At 55.9% G+C, this 21,811-nt stretch overlaps 1 protein-coding gene across 6 annotated transcripts; it reads left to right on the forward strand.

Annotated features, from left to right (window-relative positions):
* The first annotated feature begins 2,293 nt into the window (after window positions 1-2,293).
* On the forward strand, window positions 2,294-21,798 carry IGSF9 (immunoglobulin superfamily member 9). 6 transcript variants are annotated; one of them, XM_023640909.2, is made up of 24 exons: window positions 2,296-2,347; window positions 3,044-3,145; window positions 3,339-3,734; window positions 5,830-6,080; window positions 6,308-6,496; window positions 11,620-11,772; window positions 12,581-12,735; window positions 12,983-13,100; window positions 14,568-14,709; window positions 14,811-14,956; window positions 15,050-15,192; window positions 16,384-16,524; window positions 17,022-17,138; window positions 17,347-17,497; window positions 17,704-17,827; window positions 18,037-18,212; window positions 18,463-18,713; window positions 18,907-18,991; window positions 19,088-19,267; window positions 19,495-19,531; window positions 19,859-20,083; window positions 20,423-20,719; window positions 20,988-21,115; window positions 21,331-21,798. In XM_023640909.2, the coding sequence occupies exons 4-24, from the start codon at window positions 6,023-6,025 to the stop codon at window positions 21,510-21,512; spliced, it is 3,198 nt and encodes a 1,065-aa protein (XP_023496677.1). In that variant the 5' UTR covers window positions 2,296-2,347; window positions 3,044-3,145; window positions 3,339-3,734; window positions 5,830-6,022; the 3' UTR covers window positions 21,513-21,798. The 6 variants fall into 6 exon arrangements, with proteins under 6 accessions (XP_023496676.1, XP_023496677.1, XP_070123037.1 ...); XM_023640908.2 differs by having other exon boundaries at window positions 2,294-2,347; window positions 19,859-20,719; XM_070266936.1 differs by having other exon boundaries at window positions 2,325-2,591; window positions 19,859-20,719.
* Window positions 21,799-21,811: the final 13 nt, after the last annotated feature.

Here is a 21,811-nt window from a genome sequence, read left to right on the forward strand (position 1 = left end):
GGCAGGCATAGGCGCATGCCTGACATTTCTCTAGATCTCACTTTCCCCCTCTCAGTGAGGAAAAAGATGCTGAGCACTGAAGTGTCTTCCACGAAAAGGAACATTAAGGCTCTGAAGGGGCAGTGGGATGTGCTGGGGATGGTGGTGACCAAAGACACTGCTTTCAGGAAAATAGGACACGTGAAGCAGGCACTAGGACACCCCAGGAGCAGGGCTCCCAGAGCAGCATGGGGCACAGGCAGCAGCCAGGAGTCAGGGTCCCCCAGACTGGAAAGGGAGCAGGGCACAGGAGGTAGGCAGGGGCTTCCTGCCTAGGTTTTTGTGCAGGAGATGGAGCCCCTTGGGGCTTGGGAAGGAAGTGGTGAGGGTGGGACACCAGTCCCCAAAGAGCTCCTAAGACTGGCAACTGATCCACTCTGCTCCCTGAGGGCCTGAGTTCTTGTCCCGCTAGAAGGCAGTCTCTGGCGTGAGGCTGGTTTGCTGCACCTCCCTTCAGCCTGAGCAGTCCCACCTTCCAAAAGGCCTGCGGCTCCAGGACCAAGCCTGCAGCCCCAGTTCATCCGACTCCTTTAGTGCCTTTCCGGAGACTGACTGGAAAAGACCAACTGGAGCCCATCTTGCACGCACGGGGGCAGCTCATTTCTCATGTGTTCCAGGATCTGGCACACAGAAAGTAAATAAAGGGATGAATGGTCCCTACACAACTGGCCCACAGCTCTCCCTGGAATTTGGCAAGGTCCCTTCTTCTCACACCCAGTCTCTGAGCAGAGAAAGGCTGAGGCCCCCAAACAGCCCAGAGTAGCTGGAAGAGGAAGGTTGAGACCCTCAAGAAGGTGGAATATCAACTCAGAGAGGCCCAGGCCTCTTCCTCAGCTGGAAGTCAGGATAATAATCCCCTGACAGCACTTTACAGTTGGCAAAGTTTGCTCAACCCTTTGAAATAGGTGAAAGCAAACTGGGCAGAGGAGGGTCATATGTAAGCACCTACTAAGTGTCAGGCACTGAGCCAGCCCTGGGGAGACAGGAAAGACAGTCTGCCCTCAAGGAACTCTGTGTGGGATGTGTAAAGATGTAATTACAATGAGGTGTGCCTAGGTCTGTGGGTGAAGGTGAGGGCGTGGTGGGAGGAGGCAGGCAAGGTGTCCTGGAGGGAAGAGGTAAATAGAATTTTGCCCTGTGATTAGTAGCAAGTCCAGGGAAGGGAGAAAAAGGACATTCTAGGCAGAAGATAAGTGCTAAGGCACTGGAGTGAACTCTAGTGCCTGCAAGGCCACACATGGTGTGATAAAAGGATAGGTGAGAAGCAGACGGCTGGAGAAGCAGGCAGGGCCCCACTGGTAGACTAACGGCTGTGGGGGAACAAGGGGAAGCAGACAAGCTCCACACTGTCGTGGAGCTACAGTCTCATCGGGTCAGAAGCCAGGCACACAAACACTTTAGTGACAACCTGAGAAACCATACTTCTTTTCTGATCTGCTGCTAGGACCAGAAACACTGAAATTGACAACATTTTCCCATCTCCTTGTCAACAAGTTGAAAATATATGGACCGACTGCCGCTTTAAGTAGAATCCTGGTTGGTCGAATAAACTTTCCCAGAGTAATGATTAGGGATCAATAACAACCTGGAAGAAAATCTTTAGTTTTGAGCCTCATGGACTATTTTGATCAACTTTTACTTCTGGCATGCTGAGGGAACAAGCTACAGGGCTGGGTTCCTTTTTTTTTTTTTTTTTTTTTTTACCAAAAAGCCAACAAGATACATCAGAATCAGAGCAAAATGACAATAATAATAAAACACAAAATGAGCCTCCAGGAAAAAATGATTATATCACAAACTTTTAAAAATTGAAAACTATTTTAAACCTCAAGTTTACAAAAAGTTACTTTAAAATGCAAATGAGATTAGCTTATCCTCAGGAAAACACTGGAGACAGCAGAAATGAAACCTTTGGACCAGAGGTGTAGCTGATTTTAGTGTAGGGGAGATCCTTCCCGCTGGTTGGTGAGGAGCCAAGATGTAGAAAAGGCTTCGCTCTTTGACCGTCTTTCCTAGGTATTCTGCCTGACCTCGCTTTCATAGAGTGTCCACTAACATATTTTCATTATAGTCTTATCACTGTTAGGTCAGTCTGCTACACTGTAAAGTAATGTAAGCTAAAAGCTGCCACTGTGGGAGAATTCACTGGAGGGATGGTGGGAGAGACCACACTACTGCTCCCATCACCCCCACCTCCACCCCCACACACTTCCATCTCAGGCTATGACATAAAGCCAGATGTTTACACCTGGTAGAACTTTCCAACAGTCAGTGTCCCTAAAGATGGAATGGGTTACTACAAGGAGTGGTGAGGTTCCTGGCCCAGGATGTGGTCAGATGGGGCTGGCTGATCCCCTGGAGGGAGGATGAGGCAGGAATGCTGGTGTGAGCAGTGGTTAGACCCATCCTGCAGGGTCTCTCCCGATGTTGAGGCTGTGGTCCCATGAATCAGATGCCTGGTGCACTCAGTCTGAGTTGTAGGAGTTCAGACTGGGGTGAGATCAGTGTGTGGCCTTTGAGGGAGGCTTCCTGAAGGGGAAGGACCACAGCAGGTATAACTGCCTACGCCTAGCAGGGAAGGTGTGACGACCCTGTATCCCTAAGGTGGACCAAGCTGAGGAAGTAGAAAGCTCTGAGGGGCAGACATGCAAGACATCTTTTAGCCTGAGGTCTCCAAGGGGGTGGGTTTGATGAAGTCCAGGCTGGGTCTGAATCCAGCTCTGCCGTGTCCTACATAGGAAGTCTGGGGCAAGTTACTTCACCCCCTTGAGCCTCCCTTTTCTCATTAGTCAAACGGAGCTTTACCTATTTCACAGGGTTTGGGTGCAGGTTACGTAAGAGTTATAAAGTATGCAGTCTAGGGTCTGGCACTCTGCAGGGGTTCAGTAAATGATCATTTACTCCACTCCTCCTCTTTCAATCTCCCGTGTCAGGATGTCTCTCATTTCTCCCCTTTCTTCCCTCTGGGCCTGTTTCTCTGGATCGTTTGTGCTGGGAACTGCAGCAGGAGCTGACTTGGCAACTTCAAACTCGGAGCGCAGCCTTCCCCTGCTGCACACTGTGGGAGGCGCCTGGGCAAGATTTGGGAGCTCGCCAGCGCAGACAGGTATTTCCAGTCTGGCCAGAGAGGAAATGGGTGGAGGTGGGGATGGGGATGGGGGAGGAGATCAGAAGAGCCCAGTAGCTGGGTGGATCCCCTGGGAGGAGGGCGGGGTGTCCCGCTCCCCGCCGGGCGCTCCTGCCCCAAGGCTCAGATTTCAACCCTAGCTGCCGCATCTGCGGTTCTCTCTGTCCGTTAGGGGAGGAGAGAGGGTCGAAGCGAGTTTACGAAGGAAGAGCCAGCTAAGGGCCAGCTCCTGCGACCCCTGGAGCACCGGCCCTGACCCGCGAGCCCCGCACTCTTGCGGGGTGAAGTGGCCGACCCGCCTTTCCACGCTTGGTTGTACAGAGCTCCACCAGGGGGCGATCGAGCCCACGTGCCACCGACTCTTGCTCCCCCCGAAACTACAACTCCCAGGCGGCTCGAGGGTCGCGCCCGCCGCTCCTCGCCTTCTGTTTGCTCCAATTGGCCGCCGCGGGAGGGGGGGATTGGCGGTCTCCAGGGCGACGGGAGGCGCTCGGGGCATCCGAGGCGGGGAGGCGGGTCCGCCCCCTATTGTGTAGCTGGAAGAGCGGAGCCGAGCTGAGCGGAGCAGGTGAGGGCGGGGGCGTTCTGGGGGGAATGGAATGGGGGTTCTGGCGGGGAGATGGAGAACAGTGAGGGAGTTATGGGGGACAAGAGAAAGCGAGGGACTTGTGAAGAGGAGTGCAATTCTTTGGGGGAGCAGAACTAGGGGAGTTCTGGGGAGTGAAGTGGAATTCTTGGTGGGTGGGTCGGGGTTCCTGGAGAACTGGAGTTCTGGAGGTACTGTATGTGTGTGTGTGTGTGTGTGTGTGGGTTTGTGTGTGTGTGTGTGTGTATGTGTTGGGGGCTTCTTGGTGGGTTCCAAAAGCAAGGAGGAGTTCCAGGGGTCCAAAGACGACGAGGGAGAGGGAATTGGGGGTGGGGTACCAGAAGTGTATTGTGGGCCGAGGCAAGAGAATTCTAGGGAGGGACATTCCAGGGAGAGGATGGGAGAAGTGAGGGGGTGGAGGGGTGGGGATTCTGGAAGAGACAGGAAGGGAATTCCTTGAAGCGCAGAGGACCTTGTGCAATTGGAGATCAGGTGTGAAAAATTGGGATTTGGGGAGGGGGGCTATGAGAAGTAGAGATAAGGAATGGGGGACGTGGGAGAATGAAGGCGTGCTCGGTGGGGAGACTAGAAAGGTGAGGATGTGCTCGGGGCAGAGGAGTTGGAAAGATCTTAGGAAAAGCAGAGGAATTCTGGGGAAACCCGGGTTACTAAGGTTCTCAGAAAACGGAGGCAGGAGGGAACTGGGGGTTCCTACACACCTGGAAAAAGATTTGTCAGCGAAGTATGGGAGAGCTGGCTGGGGGTGGTGGGAAGCTGGGGAATGTTTGCGGGTGAGTTGTCAGGAGTTAGACACACAGGGCCATTAAGTAGAGGCAGGGATCAGGCTGGCAGACATGGGGGATGTTTTATAGCCAGTCCTGAACTGTGAGGCCAGGAGTGGGGTGGAGGCCACAGAACAGAGTCCGCTTGCATTTGCCAGTCCCCAGGCAGCACCCCCCCCCCCCCCCCAGCCCACTGTGACTGCTCTGGGAGCCCTGGGGCTGGGGCTGTCAAGTGTTCCTACCCTTCATGCTCCAGGGTTCACTTTGTGCACCCTAGGGACTCGCAGGCTTTCTTTTTTGGCTTCTCAGGGTCCATGCCCCTAGGGCTGGGGAAGGGAGAGCTGGGTAAACCCTGGTGCTCTGAGGATATTGGAGGAGTGTGAGTGGAGGAATTGGGGTAAGGCCCTTGGGTCGTGGTGTCTGACGGAGGGAGGGCTGCCTGGCAGCATGATAAAGAGCATGTGGTGCCAGCCGCCAGTGCTGGGACCTGCCCAGACCTGGAGGATGCTGCCTGGGCCCCCTGTACCAGCAGATGGAGAAGGCAGCTCCTCCTGTCCCAAGTGACTGACTGACTCACTCACTCACTGCTCAAGAACATTGGGAGGCTGAGTGGAGAAAGAGGTCTGGGGTCCCCAGCTGCCAGAGTCCACAGAGGCTAGGGAAATGGGGCCTGAGATTGTGTGGGAGTGTCCTGGGGGCCACTTTCTGGGGGTTCTTATCTAGGCTTTGCCCCTGACTGGCTCTGTGCCCCTGAGCAAGGCTCTCTGAGATCCTCAAGGTCCTTACATGTCACAGTCAGGGTGGGGGTGATAATACTGGTTCTACCTCCTATCTGCTCCCTTGTCATTAGCATTAGGACTAAGGAAAGAGAAGGGAGAGAGGCTGGACTGTGGGATTCTTCATCTCCCATACTTCCCTAACAAATCTTTTTCCAGGTGTACAGGAACCCCCGGTTCTTTCCTGCCTCTGTTTTCTGAGAACCTTAGTAACTCGAGTATCCCCAGAATTCCTCTGCTTTTCCTAAGATCTTTCCAACTCCTCTGCCCCCCACCCTGTCCTCACCTATTGGGTCTACCCACCCAGCACTCCCTCATTCTCCCAGTACTCCTATCCCAGCCCTTATTCCCTGGGGCATCAAGATCTCTGGTGTCTTGGCGCCCCCTCCCCCTCCCCCTCCGGCTCTCCTCTCTCCTTTCTCTTCCTTTGCTGTCCTCTCAGCCTCTCTCTAACTGTGGGGTTTCTTCTGGTTCCCACTATTAGCCAACTCTGCGTGTTGCCTTGCATTTTGCATTTAGATCTGGTGATGCTCCAGGGAGCAGCTTCATCAGGTGTTACGAGAGCCAAGCCCTAACTGTCCAGAAGAGTGAGAGCTGACACCTGTTACCTGATCAGAAGGGTTGGCGGGGCTTGCTGGGCTGTGGACATCCTTGGGCCCCTCCATCTGGGCCCCTGTGGATAGGAGGGGCCGGGTGAGCAGGCAGCTGGGCTATGGTTTGGTGCCTCAGTCTGGCCATCCTCAGCCTGATCATCAGCCAGGGGGCTGACGGTGAGCTGCACTCCCTGGCTTCAAGGACTCCTTGGGGTGGGTGGCATTGCCCAGGGGGTTCTCTGTGCGCATGTGAGGGGAGGGGAGGAAGAGGGCTGGTTCTGGAGAGGTTGAGGATTTCCTCAGTCACTTCACAAAGTCTTAGGGAGCCCACAGAGATACTGATGAACCTCCCCTCCCAGCCCTGACCCGGGCCCCTGCTGTCCCTCATGCCACCCACCATGCAGGTCGAGGAAAGCCTGAGGTGGTATCGGTGGTGGGCCGGGCTGGGGAGAGTGCAGTGCTGGGCTGTGACCTGCTGCCCTCGACTGGCCGGCCCCCACTGCACGTCATCGAGTGGCTGCGTTTTGGGTTCCTGCTTCCCATCTTCATCAAGTTCGGCCTCTACTCTCCCCGAATCGACCCTGATTACGTGGGTAAGACTTATTCTCAGGTAGGAGGTTGGGAGGTGTCACCAACAAAGGTGGGTGTGGTGGGGGGGAGCCAGACCACTTCTTAATGCTCAGTCCCTGCCCCAACTCATCTCCACCTCCGCTGCCTTAACTCTGCTAACAAGCATGGCTCTGCTCCCAAGCGCTGTTAATTCATTGAAGGATTCATTCATTTACACACACACACACACACACACACACACACACACACACACACCCCTTATAGCTGTGCTGTTTAGAACTCCACGTGGTCTGTTCCAAAGGAGATCCTGCAGCCCTATTCCAAGTATCCATCCTAATTCTCTCCTTGCTCTTTCTAGATCTCCTCGTGAAGCCTCCCAGACTCCATCCTGATCTCCCTTAGTCTCCCTCTTTGGTCCTCTCCTCGTCCCTGGCTCTGCTGTCTGCTCACTCCCCTGCCCTCCCCTTCCCCCACTGTCTTAAATGCTGGTTCTGGGTTCTAGGCTTCTAGGGAGTGGGCTGAGAGTGGCTGTGTCTATGACCTGTTTGTTTCTCCAGTGGGCGCTCAGCCAGATCGAGTAGAGAAGAGCGTGTGCACAGAGAGGTGGGCTGGGGAGGGCCAGGTTCCCTAAAGATCAGTGAGTGGATGGGGCTGGGCTGGGTTGCTGCTTCAGGGGCTCCTGTGCAGACTGAAAATAGTAGAAAGCCCCCTTGGGGGCCTTCTCCTGGGCCCCAGATGGCTCCCTGGAAAGGCTTGGCTTTCTCCTAATCCCAGATGGAGCCTTAATCTGAGCGGTTTAGTGCCCGTCTCAGAGGGCGGTGTGTGGGAGGGCCTAAGGATGGGTCTGAGGCCGCTGGGCAAGAGAGTCTTGTAACCTCTTCAGAGGGGAAACCCAGGAAAGGCCACCAGTTGATGGCGGAGGGGGACCCCCACCTTTCCCCTCTTTAGTTTGAATCCCGGGAGAAGCCCTAGGATTGGCTGAGCTCCCACCGTGGGGCGGGCTGAGCAGAGTGGGGAGGAGGCTCAGGCAGGTGCTCCGGAAGGGGAGAGTTTATTTTCAAACTAGGGGCAGTTGTTGGCAAACAGCCTGGTGGGAGCGTATGTGTCTACACAAGCCCCATGAGAACTGATGAAAGTGGGCCCCAGTTGGGACAAGAGGAGAAAAAAAACAGCTGTGCCTACCCTGGGCCCGGGAGGGGTTTGGGGAGGGGTTTGGGCAGACTCAGAACACTGCCTGAATGAGGGCACGGCAGGGGGAGGTGGAGGAGCAGGGGGAGGTGGAGGAGCGGAGAGAGACGTGCTTTTCCTGGGACTCCACCAGCGAGAGTGCAGCTCTTCCCCTTCCCTCTGCCCTCTGTCCTGTCTTGCGGTCCCTCAGGCGGATGAGCCACTGGATGGCTAGCAGCTTTGCTACCTTTCTTTCTGTCTCTGTATTGCTCCATTGAGCTGCAAGGGCTGGGAGCTGTAACCTCGGGGGCTTTCTTCCTACCTCTGCCCTTTGTGTCCACTCCTGCCCCCAGTCTGGAGACCAAGTCTGGAGCTCCTGGGCAGGCCAGAGCTCATCTGGGGAGTCAGGGCCCTGGGGGGAGGCCCCTGTGCTCATTAACCCTTTTACTGCCTCCAGTGTGGAAGGGGCCTCTCAGCCTTTGTGTAGGGGACTCTGAACTGCTGTTGCTAGGCAACGGGAGGTGGAGGTTGCTAAGGACAATGCTGTCCTGTCATAAACCCTCTGGGCAAGTGAAGGGGAGATGGCCTGGGACTCTGTGTGAGGCTGGTGGCCTAGAATGTGGGAGGGACCACGAGGGAAACTTTTTGGAGCTTTAGGGACTACACTGAGGGGAAAGCTTCCAATCTTTGAAGACTCGAGAATCCATCCAGCAGAGGAGACTGGATTTATTAATGAGTATAAAAGTAGTAAAAAGCAGTAAAAAACAAGCTGGGACTGAATCCTAGATTAAGTTAGCCACTGTATGTCGAGTAGCCAGAACAGAGCCTGCACAGAGTGCCCATGTGGTGTGAAACCGTGACCAGGCGTGCAGGGCCAATAGAGGCTTGGCTTATTGTACACCAACTTTCCTGGGGTGGATCTTAGACCCTAGAGCATATGGTCTGTGGTATGATAGAGATCATAGATCTCTTCTAATCTATGGGACTGGCTTTTGGTCTTTTCCTTTTGTGCTATATTTCTAGGGAGTTTGAAGATACCCCATTCAGTAGAAGGGATATGAGTTCTCTCTGTCTTGAGTTGTTCGATAAACATCAGTAATCTCATTCCATTTAGAATGCCCCGCTCCTTCTAGTCATTTCCCCTTACTACCTTTTATCCTTCAAAATGGTCCGTGTAGTCACAGCTTCCTGGAGGCCTTCCATACTCCTCTTGCTTCTTGTGTCTTGGAATATTTGGGTACTGTTAGCACCACTTTTGAACTGTGTGTATGTGAACTTGTACATGTACGTGAGTGTGGGTTCCCTGACTTCCGAGAGCTTGAGAGAGCAGAGTCTGTGTTCTCCTGCTTCCTTTCCACACCCTCCAGAGTCTGAAGTCCATCAGGTTCTGGCCCTGTGAGTGGAGAGTGGGCCTCTAGGGGGTGGGCCCCGGACTCAGGAAGACCCAGCAGTGCCTGCCATCTCCCTGTTCTTCTGTAACACTACAGGCCTAGCAGTCCATACCTCACAGAAAATGTGGGATGTACAATACGCTTCATGGGATATTCTGATCAACAAATGTTTAAAACTGTTACCCACTGGCCACCAACCTCCTCCAACTGAGAATACACTGAATATGCTCAGTGCTGAGTGCCCTGAACGTCACTTGATCCTCATGCCAGTGTGCAATGGAAAATACACTGCATCTGGAGAAAGAAGGCCTGGCTTTGTCACTTACTAGGCATGTGATTTTGGAAAGAAGCTTAATGTGAGTTTCTTCCTCTTTAATGGAATTCTTGGGAGCATTAAATATGGTGGCAATGCCTAATATAGTCATACACCGCATAATGACATTTTGGTCAATGATGGACTGAATATACAATGGTGGTCCCACAAGATCAGTACCACATAGCCTAGGTGTGTAGTAGGCTGTACCATCCAGGTTCATGTAAATACGCTCTATGATGTTCGCACAATGACAAAAATCACCTAACAACGCATTTCTCAGAATGTATCCCCGTCATTAAGCGACACATGATGTATTCCATGGCCTATAGTCAGTGCTCAATCTCCCTTCTCTCTTCTTTCTGCATTGTAGAGCTTGAAGATCACCGTGATGAAAAGTTACTACCATGTGGGACTTAGAAGAGGTTGCAGTCTGGGGTCAGCAGGGTTCCACGGCCAGGCACATTAGGGTTACTGAGGAATCCCATGAGGGGGTGGAAGGGTGTGATTAAGTTAAATATTTACCTGCAAGTCCTAGGCTTATCTCCTAGGTGGGGATTTAAACACCTAGCCCTTTAAGCAGGTCCACCCTTCCTAAGAATCCACACTCCTGAACCCCTTTTTTAGAGGAAAAAAATCCCTTGCCTCAGATCACATAGCCAGCCTCAACTTGATCATTCTCCTCTTCCCTGACAGCATTAGGGGCATTGTGGCTTAGATGACATTTCAGAAAGATTGCCCTACAGTTAGAAGGGAAGCAGATCAGAGGGGGTGAGCGCATAACAACTTCAGAATTTCTAGTATTAGGAAGGGCTAGTTAGGGGCACAATCTGGTTGGTGAGGTGGGCACAATGCTAAGGGACTTGTCTTAGAGCTGTAATTGTTTTGCATAACCCACAAGATTTAGAAACTGTCATTTGTCCATAAGAAAGGTCAAGGTGGGATAAGCAGTTGAGGAATGCAGGGGGGGTAGGCTGTTGGAGTAACCCAGGTGAGAGATACCATAGGACTAAACTAAGGTGGAGATGCTAGAGAAGGAACGGATATTTAGGAGGAAGAATTTGAAAGATTTACTGAACAAGACAACATGGAGGTAATGGCGAGAGGAATCTAGGCGATACCAGGCTTCTGGCTGGGTGACTTGGTGCGTGGGTGCTACTCACTGATACAGGGGGAGAGAAGGGAGATGATGTGTTACCAGGTAAGGGACGGGGCCAGGATCGAATGCGGGCTTCTGATTTCAAATGCTGAGCTCATTCCTCTGTTTACCAATCTTTATTTGAGCACCCACTGATGCCAGCCACCGTGCTGGCTGCCTTCCCTACGTTCTCTCTCCCCTTCATCTCACCTAGATTTTTCCTTTCTCTCATTCTACAGATGAGGAAACTGGAGTTGAGAGAGAGGTTAAAAAACTTGCTCAAAGGAGTCCAGAGCAGAGCTAGATTCTAGGTCTCTCTGGCTCCCAAGTGTATGCCTTTCTCATTGGCTGCACTGCCAGGGACCCCTGAAGCTGTCTGGGCTGTAGGGCTCCATCAGGGGAGGTTGCTGAGGGATGTGGGGGGATGTGTGGTGTGGATGCTGACTGAGGGTGGGAGTGTGGGGTCTGCCTCTGCTGGGCTGTGTGGCTTTGTGGAGCTCTATGTGGTCAGTCAACCGGGGCCTGGGTGCCGTGGGGCGTGAAGGGATGGGGTGAGGAGGCTGCTGACCTTGCTGCCTGGCTGGGCTGGACTCTGGCCACCCTAAGGCGCTTAGGCTGCTGATAATAGCCCTGAGGGATTAGGGGCTTTGGTAGGCGAGGTCTGGCTCCCTGCTCAGGCCCCACACTCTGCTGAGGTTTCTGGGGGAGAGTCCTCTGGCAGGAGGAGTACCCCCAGGAGCCCATACCTTGCCGCTACTAAAAGAGCCAAGGGGTGGCAGATCCTGTAAGAATCTGAAGGAGACTAAGTGTGGCTCTTCAACTCCCTTCCCCCAGCAGTCCCGGAAGCCAGGTGTAGTTCCGTGGAGCATCTTGTCCACCTGCTGCCTGCTGCTCTGGGTTTCTCTTTGTCTAAACCGGGTCCCACCTGTTGAAAGGCAGGAGCAATCAGAGGGGCTGAACGGAGAGATCTGCCCTCAATGACCCCAACCCTATCTCTGCCTCTTCAGACCCCACTCTATCAGAGTAACTGGGAGGAATGGAGCCTGTTCTTAACCTCTGAGAATGACCAGTGTGAACAGGGGTTTGGGGCTCCCATGGGGTCCCTTCAGCACCCTTAATTCAGGGCTCCCCTTCTAGGGCGAGTTCGCCTGCAGAAGGGGGCATCTCTCCAGATCGAAGGGCTCCGGGCCGAAGACCAGGGCTGGTACGAGTGCCGTGTGCTCTTCCTGGACCAGCACAGCCCCGAAGACGATTCAGCCAACGGCTCCTGGGTGCACCTCACGGTCAATTGTATGAAACTGGGAGCAGGTGGTGGATAAGGGAGGGGAGCAGAAAGATGGGGACCTCTGGCTGGTAGGGGAAGGGGAGGGGGGCAGTTCAGATGCCCACCCCAGCTGACACCCCGTGTGGCCACGTGAGCTGGCTCATTGTTTGCATCTTACCCCTCCCACCCCCACTCTTGCCCTCTCGGTTCTTCAGATCTCAATCCAATTGGCCTTCTAGGCTCTGTGTTAGGAACTCCCCCTTCCCTTCTCTCTTCCTTGCTCCCGCCTCCCTGGCCAGGAGAGGGTAATGGGTAGGGAGGGGGAGGGAGTTCTTGGACCCTAAGTGAAACAGAGCACACATATACATAGCATTTTGTTTTTCCAAACACCTTTTAACCAAGTACCTCATGAATTCTCTTTCCACGCTAACATGGAAGGAGTTCATGATTATTCCCATTTCATAGATGAGGAGACTGGGGCACAGGGAGACTGGGTCATGCAACTGGTTAAAGGCAGAGCGGAATCTAGAACCCAGGGCTCCTGACCCCCAGAATAGGCTCTTCCAGAGGGCACCTGGCTCTCTCCTGGCTCTGAACACACAGCCTATGCTCAGCCCCAGTTGCCAACTCTGAGGCCAGTCTGGGGATGGGCTGGTGCAATCCCACTTGGCCCTGGGGTGCAGCAGACATGGTGGCCCTGGGCTGGGGATTCCTCTGAAGGTGGGCAGGCTGGTGGGTTGAGGGCTGCAGCCCTGATCTGTCTCTCTGGTCCTCGGACGCTGCTCCTTGGGCTGATAGCCCTTCTGGCAGCCTCTGAAGCCTCTCTCCTCACAGCGCCCCCTCAGTTCCTGGAGACGCCTCCCCAGGTGCTGGAAGTGCGGGAACTGGAGCCCATCACCCTGCGCTGTGTGGCCCGCGGCAGCCCCCAGCCTCGCGTAACTTGGAAGCTCCGAGGACAGGACCTTGGCCAGGGCCAGGGTCCGGTGCAGGTGAGTCCTGGCTTGGGCAGGGTGGACCAGATAGAATGTGAGGGGCAGGTGGAGGCCTGGGAGCAAGACTGGAAGACAGAGAGGTAAAGGCCAGGCTGGGAGACCAGCCAGAAGTGGGACTTTGCGTTGGCTTCCTGAGCCTGGGGTACTGCCTCCCTCTGCTGGCCAGCCTTGGAAGTGCAGGGTCCGAGGTCAGCCGGAGGGAAGGGGACACAAGTGGGACCTTCCTCACCGACTTTTACCCTAGGTGCGGAACGGGACGCTGTGGATCCGGCGGGTGGAGCGAGGGAGCTCTGGGGTCTACATCTGCCAAGCCTCCAGCACTGAGGGCAGCGCCACCCACGCCACCCAGCTGCTGGTGCTAGGTACTCTCTGGGGGGGAGGGCTGGGAACTGGGATGCCTGTGTGAGAGGACAGTGACCTGTGGCTGGGGCGTACACAGCAGGAGTGAGGAGACATGTGCCTGAGGGCAGGGGCCCATGGAGAGTGAGGGGGCTCCCAACGCAGTTTGTTCCTCTAAAACCAGCATCTTAATTTTCAAAGGATCGTAAACGGACAAATAGATATTTAGTGCCCAGCAGTGTGGTATAGTGGAAGGAGCATGGGTGCTGGTGTGAGACCATGAGCCATGTAGCCCCCCTGAGCCCCAGTGTCCTCATCTATATAAAGAGGTTTATATCTGCCTCTCAAGACTGTTACAAGAATTTAACTAGGTTCAGCTGAGCCCAGTGATCTATGCTTAGTAATTCCTGGTGAAGACCTTCCCTTTAGAAGGAAAGCTGAGAAACAGAACACCTGGGCTCTGTCTCATGGAGCCTGTTTTCTATGTGGGAAGATAAGATGGATTAGCCAAGTGTTGCTCTCCTTGGTCCAGTGGGAAAGGCAGTGCTGGGTCCCTGGTGTTGGGAAGGCCTGAATATGAATCCTGCCTTCCCTGCTGACCCCGGGCAGGTCACCTCACAATCTCTCTGCCTCTGAGCCTTTGTTTCTTCATCTATGAAGTGGAGACAGTAATTCCTACCACCAAATGAGATGATGCAGTAAAGTGTGTAGCAGAGTGCCTGGTGTGCCCATAAGTGTTCTGTACGCTGGACGCGTATCATTACCTCTTATTACTGACTCCTTGTGCAGTGGAGCCCAGAGAGGGCAGAAAGCGGTGGAGTTGGGAAGTTAGAGATGGTTTTGCAAGAGCTATGTGGCTTGGCCAGGGTCTCAGGGAAGACCATTCTATACTGGGGGTTCAGAGAGCAAAGGCATGGAGATGGGCGTGAGCCTGGCCTGGGTCACAGCGAGTTGCCTCTACTGACCTGGAAAAAAAAGAAGTTTGAGCTAAGGGGGTGGAGACAGGAACTGTTGCAGATTCTTGAGCAAAGTGTTCTGTGACCAAAGGGGACGTTTCTGCATGGATGGCCATCAGAGTGGCAGAGGTAGGGGAGCCTGGAGTCAGGGATTGGGGTAAGATATTGGTACCTTGATTAGGGTAGGGGACATAGAGGTGATTTAAGATGTGACAGAGGAGGGACATAAAAGGTATATGAGGAGAGAGTTAAATGTGATTCTGCCTCTCCAACACACACGCATGTGCACATGCACACACAGTTTCTAGGCAGGGCAAACTGGGTGAATGGGGTTGTCCCTGGTGGGAAGGGGAGCTGGTCTTGGGGAGAGGAGAAACTTTGTTACGTACAAGGGCCTGCTTCACTTCCCCAAAGCCCTGTAATACCCAGCCTGTATTCCAGAGGGCAGGACTGGGAGGAAGTGCAGAAGTGACCTCAGGGTTCTGGGAAGACTGTGGGCTGAAACCTCCTCCCTCCCCTTCTGCTTCCCCACAGGACCCCCAGTCATCGTGGTGCCCCCCAAGAACAGCACGGTCAATGCCTCCCAGGATGTTTCCTTGGCCTGCCGGGCTGAGGCGTACCCTGCTAACCTCACCTATAGCTGGTTCCAGGACAGCATCAATGTCTTCCATATTAGGTGAGGCTCTGGGGGTGGGGGTGGGGAACTGGTGGGCAGTCTTTGAGGAGCCCCTTGGCTGAGCAAGGCCTGGACCCCTCCTCACACATGCCATATTGCAGCCGCCTGCAGTCCCGAGTGCGAATCCTGGTGGATGGGAGCCTGCGGCTGCAAGCTGCCCAGCCTGAGGATGCTGGCCGCTACACCTGCGTGCCCAGCAATGGCCTCCCGCGCCCGCCCTCAGCCTCTGCCTACCTCACTGTGCTCTGTAAGCCTGACCTCATCTCCCTCTTCTGCCTGCTCCCCTCCTCTGGGCCAGGCCAAGCTCCTCCTCCACAACTTGCCCCTGCTTCCCCCCTAGACCCAGCCCAGGTGACAGCGATGCCTCCTGAGACGCCCCTGCCCGTAGGCATGCGGGGGATCATCCGGTGCCCAGTTCGTGCCAACCCCCCACTGCTCTTTGTCAGCTGGACCAAGGATGGGCAGGCCCTGCATCTGGACAAGGTACAGATGTGAGGCAGGGAGGAGGAAGGTCTTAGCTTGGTGTTATTCTAGTTAGGACAGCTGGGGTGGAATTAGCTCAGTTTAATTCAATTCAGTGACTAGGAAACACACACTTCTTCCCAGGTGCTGTGTGGGGTGTTTTGGGGAGCAGGAGCAAAGAGACATCCATTGTTAAGGAGGGCACAGCGTAGTGGGGGTAGGACAGCAACAGACACTTTGCTGGAAGGCCAGGGATGGAGTCAGCACCTTTCTTTTAGGGCTGGTTGAGGATAGATCAGCAACCACTTCTAGACTTTGGTGATGGGCCTTGAAGGGCGGACAGACACTCCATACAGAAACCAGGGCCCCGAGGCAGGAAACTATATAGTGTTTATGGCATAATGAATCGTCCAGTTTGTTGGGAGCCGCAGTGCCTGTGGGCTCGTGAATAGTGTGGAGAAAGCTGGAAAGACAGGTTGGGGCCAAAAGGAAGAACTATGGATGCCAAGTTAACATTACTTCATTTCAAGGCGATTGAGATCTTTTGTTTATCTGCAAAGACTGCAAATTCCTTGTGGGCTACTACTGTTTCCTTTCATCCTAGTGTCTTAGAGGCTTCTGCAATAGTAATACTCAATAAATTTTTGTTAGAAGTTAAGAAAAAAAGTATAAAGGCAGTTGGAGGCAGTGAAGTTGTTGGAGCAATGGTGTGATAGCATCAGAGCCTTGAGCGGAAGTTCAGTTTGTCAGATGGAATGGATGGGAGAGGGTGGACATAGGGAGGAGGTCAGAGGCTGCTGAAATGGTCCAGGTGAGAGGTTATGGAGTCCGAGTTAGAGAGGAGGACGTGAAGATGGCTGGCCTTACGCCTAGACAAAAGGCCTTCCCAGGTGATAGACCTGGTGAGTATTTAAATGGGGGAGTGAGGCAGAGTGAGGAGTCAAATGTTAGTGAGGACACTGTATTCTCTGTGAGTGGCGCCCCCTGGAGTTGTGCAGTCCTAGCCTTCACACCCATTGGTAGTGGCCCCTCTGCAGGAAAGAGAAATGAAGGACTGGAATTCAGAGAGAGGTCAGACCTGGAGGAAGAGTCGTGGAGTCCTCTGCATAGATGTGGGTTTCTCAGCCGGTCTCCCTCCTTTGAGTCACCTCTCTCCATATCTGTCTTGCCTCTGCTGAGTTTCTTTCTCTCGTCATCTCCTTTTCCCTCCAGTTCCCCGGCTGGTCCCAGGGCCCAGAAGGCTCACTGATCATTGCCCTGGGGAATGAGGATGCCCTGGGAGAATACTCCTGCACCCCCTACAACAGTTTTGGTACTGCAGGGCCCTCCCCAGTGACCCGTGTGCTACTCAAGGTGAGGTTCAGGGTGGCCCTGGTGCTGACACCAGGCTGAAGGAGGGGGTAGAGCCGTCACATGTGGGGAGGGGTTTCCAAGTCTGTGTTTCCCACGGTGGCCACAGCAGCAGCTGTTGGACACCATCCCAGAGGTTTTTGCAGAGATGGTGCTGGGGAGGTGGGACATCAGTCACACAGCACATCCACAAAGTAAGATACCCCACCCGCCCCAACTCTCACCCACCTTGACCATGCCACTTCCCTCTCCGGAGGGTGAAAGGGTGTTCTGCAGAGGTTTGAACCTCTCCAGAGAGGCCTCCCAGCCCACCACTCCTCGTCTATCCCCCCATTTCCTTCCAGCCCCCCTGCCAGGGAACAGAGACGTAGAGCTAAAGAGACAGTGAGAGATGGAGAACTGAGCTGTGGTGTGACAGGGAGCCCTGTGGGGGGAGTAACAACTGACCCTTTGACAGCAGTGTGAGCGAGGCCCCTCCCAATGCCAGATCTGGCTTTCAGGCTCCCCCAGCTTTTCTAGAACGGCCCAAGGAAGACTATTTCCAAGAAGTAGGGCGGGAGCTCCTCATCCCCTGCTCTGCCCGAGGAGACCCTCCTCCCACCATCTCTTGGGCCAAGGTAAGGCTTCTGACCCCACTCAGCCTGCATTCATGCCCACAACACCTCTGCCTCTCTGCCCCTGGCCATTTTGTGGGAAGGAGGATGTGGGGAGGAGAGGGTTGACGGAGGCAGGGCGGGGAGGAAACAGGAGCTGCCTGGAGAGATGAGTGGCGCCCTTGGTGAGGGGTGGCTGCGTGTGTCCTCAGGCTGACCAGTGGTTCTGTAGGTGGGCCGGGGGCTGCAGGGCCAGGCCCAGCTGGACAGCAACAGTAGCCTCATCCTGCGACCATTGACCAAGGAGGCCCACGGGCGCTGGGTGTGCACTGCCAGCAATGCTGTGGCCCAAGTGGCCACCTCCACGAATGTCTACGTGCTGGGTTAGTGGCTGGAGAGCTGGCTGGGGGCTGGAGGAATCCATGTGGGACAGGAGACAGGGGAATCATTTTGGAGGCCCAGATAGGGTTTGTGGGTGGGGGACCCCTAGGGTGATGGGTCGAGGGCAGAGGCCCTGGGGCTTTCCTTAGCTCTTTACCTTCTCTCAGGTCCCTGACCATCATCCGTCTCTCCATTCCCCGCTACCCAGGCACCAGCCCCCACGTTGTCACCAATGTGTCCGTGGTGCCTTTGCCCAAGGGTGCCAATGTCTCCTGGGAGCCTGGCTTTGATGGTGGCTACCTGCAGAGATTCAGTGTCTGGTATACCCCATTGTAAGTGACCTGTCCCTGCCCCTGGCCCTCTGCCCTCTATCCCAGCCCTGCCCTAACTCTGCTGCCCGATTTCCAGAGAATCTTAGGTGTTCTGAGCCTAGGTCCTGAGACCCTGATGCTTGAGGGGAGGGGAGAGGTCAACTCTCTGGACTCCAACCTTCCTGGTCTTCCTAGTTCATGAGGTGCCCCCATTTCTTCATGTTCTCCAGGGCCAAACGTCCTGACCGAGCCCACCACGACTGGGTGTCCCTGGCGGTGCCCGTGGGGGCTGCTCACCTCCTAGTGCCTGGGCTGCAGCCCCATACTCAGTACCAGTTCAGTGTCCTAGCTCAGAACAAGCTGGGGAGTGGGCCCTTCAGTGAAATCGTCTTGTCCGCACCTGAAGGTAAAGAGTCCTCTCACCCCAAAGCAGCACAAGGATGGGGAAGGGCTGCCAGGGAAAGCAGGGATATGGGAGCACCTGGGTGGGAGGGGGCTGAGGTGCTGGGCAGCTTCGGCTCCAGAGGGGTTTGTGGAAGATGATCCAGGCTTGTACTTAGGGGCTCTGGGAGAATGGTTGGGTGGGGGTGGGGCGGGGTGGTGGAGGAAGGGGCCCTGGAAATCCTATCTCTGTCATGCCTATCTGTCCCATTCAGGGCTTCCTACCACACCAGCTGCCCCCAGGCTCCCCCCGACAGAGATGCCGCCTCCCCTGTCCCCTCCTCGGGGTCTGGTGGCAGTGAGGACACCCCGGGGGGTACTCCTGCATTGGGATCCCCCAGAACTGGTCCCTGAGAGTCTGGATGGCTACATCCTGGAAGGACGGCAAAGCTCCCAGGGCTGGGAGGTGCTGGACCGGGCCGTGGCAGGCACGGAAATGCACCTGCTGGTGCCAGGGCTCATCAAGGTATGTGAGGGAGGCGGGCACAGAGAGGGTGCTCTCCAGCTCTCTGTTCCACTCCCCAAACCCAGGCTTCTCAGCCTGATTTGACCATCTTTCCACTTAACCCTAATCCTTATCGCCCAACTGCAATGTCTTCCCGAAAGGGGCTGGGGTGGACGGTGCTGGGCCCTGATCCCCTTCTGGACCCCACCTCCAGGATGTTCTCTATGAGTTCCGCCTTGTGGCCTTCGCCGGTAGCTATGTCAGCGATCCCAGCAACACGGCCAACGTCTCCACTTCCGGTGAGAACCTGGAGGGAGGGCAGAGCGCTGAAGATTGGAGGGCTCGGAGCCCACTAAGCCTTGGACACCGAACCCCCCTTGTGGCCCCTCACCCAGGCCTGGAAGTCTACCCCTCGCGCACACAGCTGCCGGGCCTCCTGCCACAGCCCGTGCTGGCCGGCGTGGTGGGCGGGGTCTGCTTCCTGGGCGTGGCTGTTCTCGTGAGCGTCCTGGCCGCCTGCCTCATGAACCGGCGCAGGGCTGCGCGCCGCCGCCGAAAACGCCTCCTCCGCCAAGGTAGGCCCGGGGGCCCCGCCCACGGCAGGGCCCCGCCCCACCGCAAGCACGTCCTACCTGGAGGAAAAGTCGCTCCTTCCGGTGTGGGCCTGGTGCCTTCCCACAGCTCGCATAGTTCCCACTGGGATGGGGTTGAGTGCCTGGTGTTGGGTGAGGGGTTCTGTGCCTGGGTCCCTCGAGGGCCTTGGTTTTGCTTGTGTCACCTCTAGTTCCCCCTGCCCTTTCAGATCCACCTCTTATCTTTTCTGGAAAGTCAGCTTCACAGTAAGTCCCTCCACCTCCTTGGCTTCCTTCTGCCTTCCCCCTGTGGCGCCAGTATTCTCTGCTTTCTTTTCTGCACCTTGCAGAGAGGTGGGAGGGGCCGAACAGAAGTGAGAGGGAGGTGAGGATGGGCGCGCCCGAGGCCCCAGCCTGGGGGCGGGTCCAGTGTCGCTGGTGCCTTCCCTCCACCCCTCCACCATGTGGGTCCTTTTCTCGCTTGCTCTCCCTAGCTCTGCTCTGTTGTGCACCAAACCTCTCAAGGCCTGACGCTGGTTCCTGGGAGGGGGACTGGCCCCCTACCACAGACCCTGATCTCCTGTCCTTCCCCAGCTCTGCTCCGGGCTCGGGCAGTCCTGACAGCGTGGTGAAGCTGAAGCTCCAGGGTTCCCCAGTCCCCAGCCTGCGCCAGAGTCTGCTCTGGGGGGAGCCTGCTGGACCCCCCAGCCCCCCTCCGGATCCTCCACCTAGTCGGGGGCCGTTACCCCTGGAGCCCATTTCCCGGGGACCAGATGGGCGCTTTGTGATGGGACCCATTGTGGAGACGCCCCAAGAAAGGTCAGGCCCTGAGCGGGCGGAACCTCGGACCCCAGCCCGGCGGCAGGCCAGGTCCTATGACTACAGCAGCAGCAGCCCCAGTGGGATACCCCAGCCCCTCTGCATTGCAGACATCAGCCCTGTGGGGCCCCCTCCCGCAGCCCTGCCCAGTCCCCTGCCGGGTCCAGGACCCCTGCTCCAGTACCTGAGCCTGCCCTTCTTCCGGGAGATGAATGTGGATGGGGACTGGCCCCCTTTCGAGGAGCCTGATCCTGCTCCGCCCCCAGATTACATGGATACCCGGCCCTGCCCCATCTCATCTCTCCTTCAACCCCTGGACTCCCCCACTGTGTCCCCCAGGGCAGCGCTTCCTGGGGCTGTTGTTGGGGCTGGCACCACCCCAGAGCCTCCATACACAGCACTGGCTGATTGGACACTGAAGGAGCGGCTGCTGCCCAGCCTTCTCCCTGCTGCCCCTCGGGGCAGCCTCACAAGCCAGAGCAGTGGGCGGGGCAGCGCCTCCTTCCTTCGGCCCCCCTCCACGGCCCCCTCTGCAGGAGGCAGCTACCTCAGCCCTGCTCCAGGAGACACCAGCAGCTGGGCCAGTGGCCCTGAGAGGTGGCCCCGAAGGGAGCATGTGGTCACAGTCAGCAAGAGGTGAGGGCCGTCCCTGCACATTCCTGCCCTGGCCCCAGTTCCGCCCTATCGTCTCAGACGTTCTCCCCACGCCTTTCCTAATACCCTCTGCCCTCTCTGCTCCACCCCTGCCCTGGACCAGGAGACTTTGTCTCCTTCAGATGCTTTTCTTGAGGTCCAGACGTGTTCAGGTGAAACGCATGGCAGTGAGTTTGGGAACCCCAGGTTTAGGTTTTTTTGGCCACCTTCTATTCCTCTACCCACAGCACACATTTGTCCCTTTTAACAGGAGGAACACATCTGTGGATGAGAACTATGAATGGGACTCAGAATTCCCTGGAGACATGGAATTGCTAGAGACTCTGCACCTGGGCTTGGCTGGCCCTCGACCCCGACTTGAAGCTGAGCCAGAGCTAGGTGTGTGAGTCTTCCAGAAAGGGGGGCACTCCTGGCCTCGCTGTCCCATGTACCCTGACAGCCTTAGGACCCAGTCTGTTCCTCATTGGGCCCTGTGCCCCAGGCTCTCTCCTCTGGCTCCCTTGGCTCCTCAGCACTGGCAGGCCCTAGAGAGCTTCATGGTGTCTGTGAACCTCAAGACCTCTTCCTCGCATTGATCTGCCGTCCTCCTGCAGGTGCAAAGACTCCAGAGGAGGGTTGCCTCCTGAACACTGCCCATGCTCCTGGCCCTGAGGCCCGATGTGCTGCCCTTCGGGAGGAATTCCTGGCCTTCCGCCGCCGCCGAGATGCTGCTAGGGCCCGGCTACCAGCCTATCGACAGCCAGTCCCCCACCCTGAACAGGCCACTCTGCTGTGAACACCCTAATGTGAGGCAGGGTGAAGGCACACAGACCCTGCAGAGGAGCCCCAACAACACCCAACTCCAGCCTGGGACACTGCCACTGCCCCTTTGCACCCAGGCACAGGCCCCGCGGGTGGGCTTCGGATGGGATGTGTGTGCTGAGCCCCTAGAGCCTGGGGACTGGAACAGGGATCTCAGGTCTGCCTCTGTGTGTGTGTGTGTGTGTGTGTGTGTGTGTGTGTGTGGCATTTGTGGTGTGGGTGAGGTTTTTTACAGGTGAATAAAGAAAGTCTGAAAAATGTTTCTGTGTGTCG

This window comes from Equus caballus, chromosome 5, assembly GCF_041296265.1.
Source record: "Equus caballus isolate H_3958 breed thoroughbred chromosome 5, TB-T2T, whole genome shotgun sequence".
Lineage (NCBI taxonomy): Eukaryota > Metazoa > Chordata > Mammalia > Perissodactyla > Equidae > Equus > Equus caballus.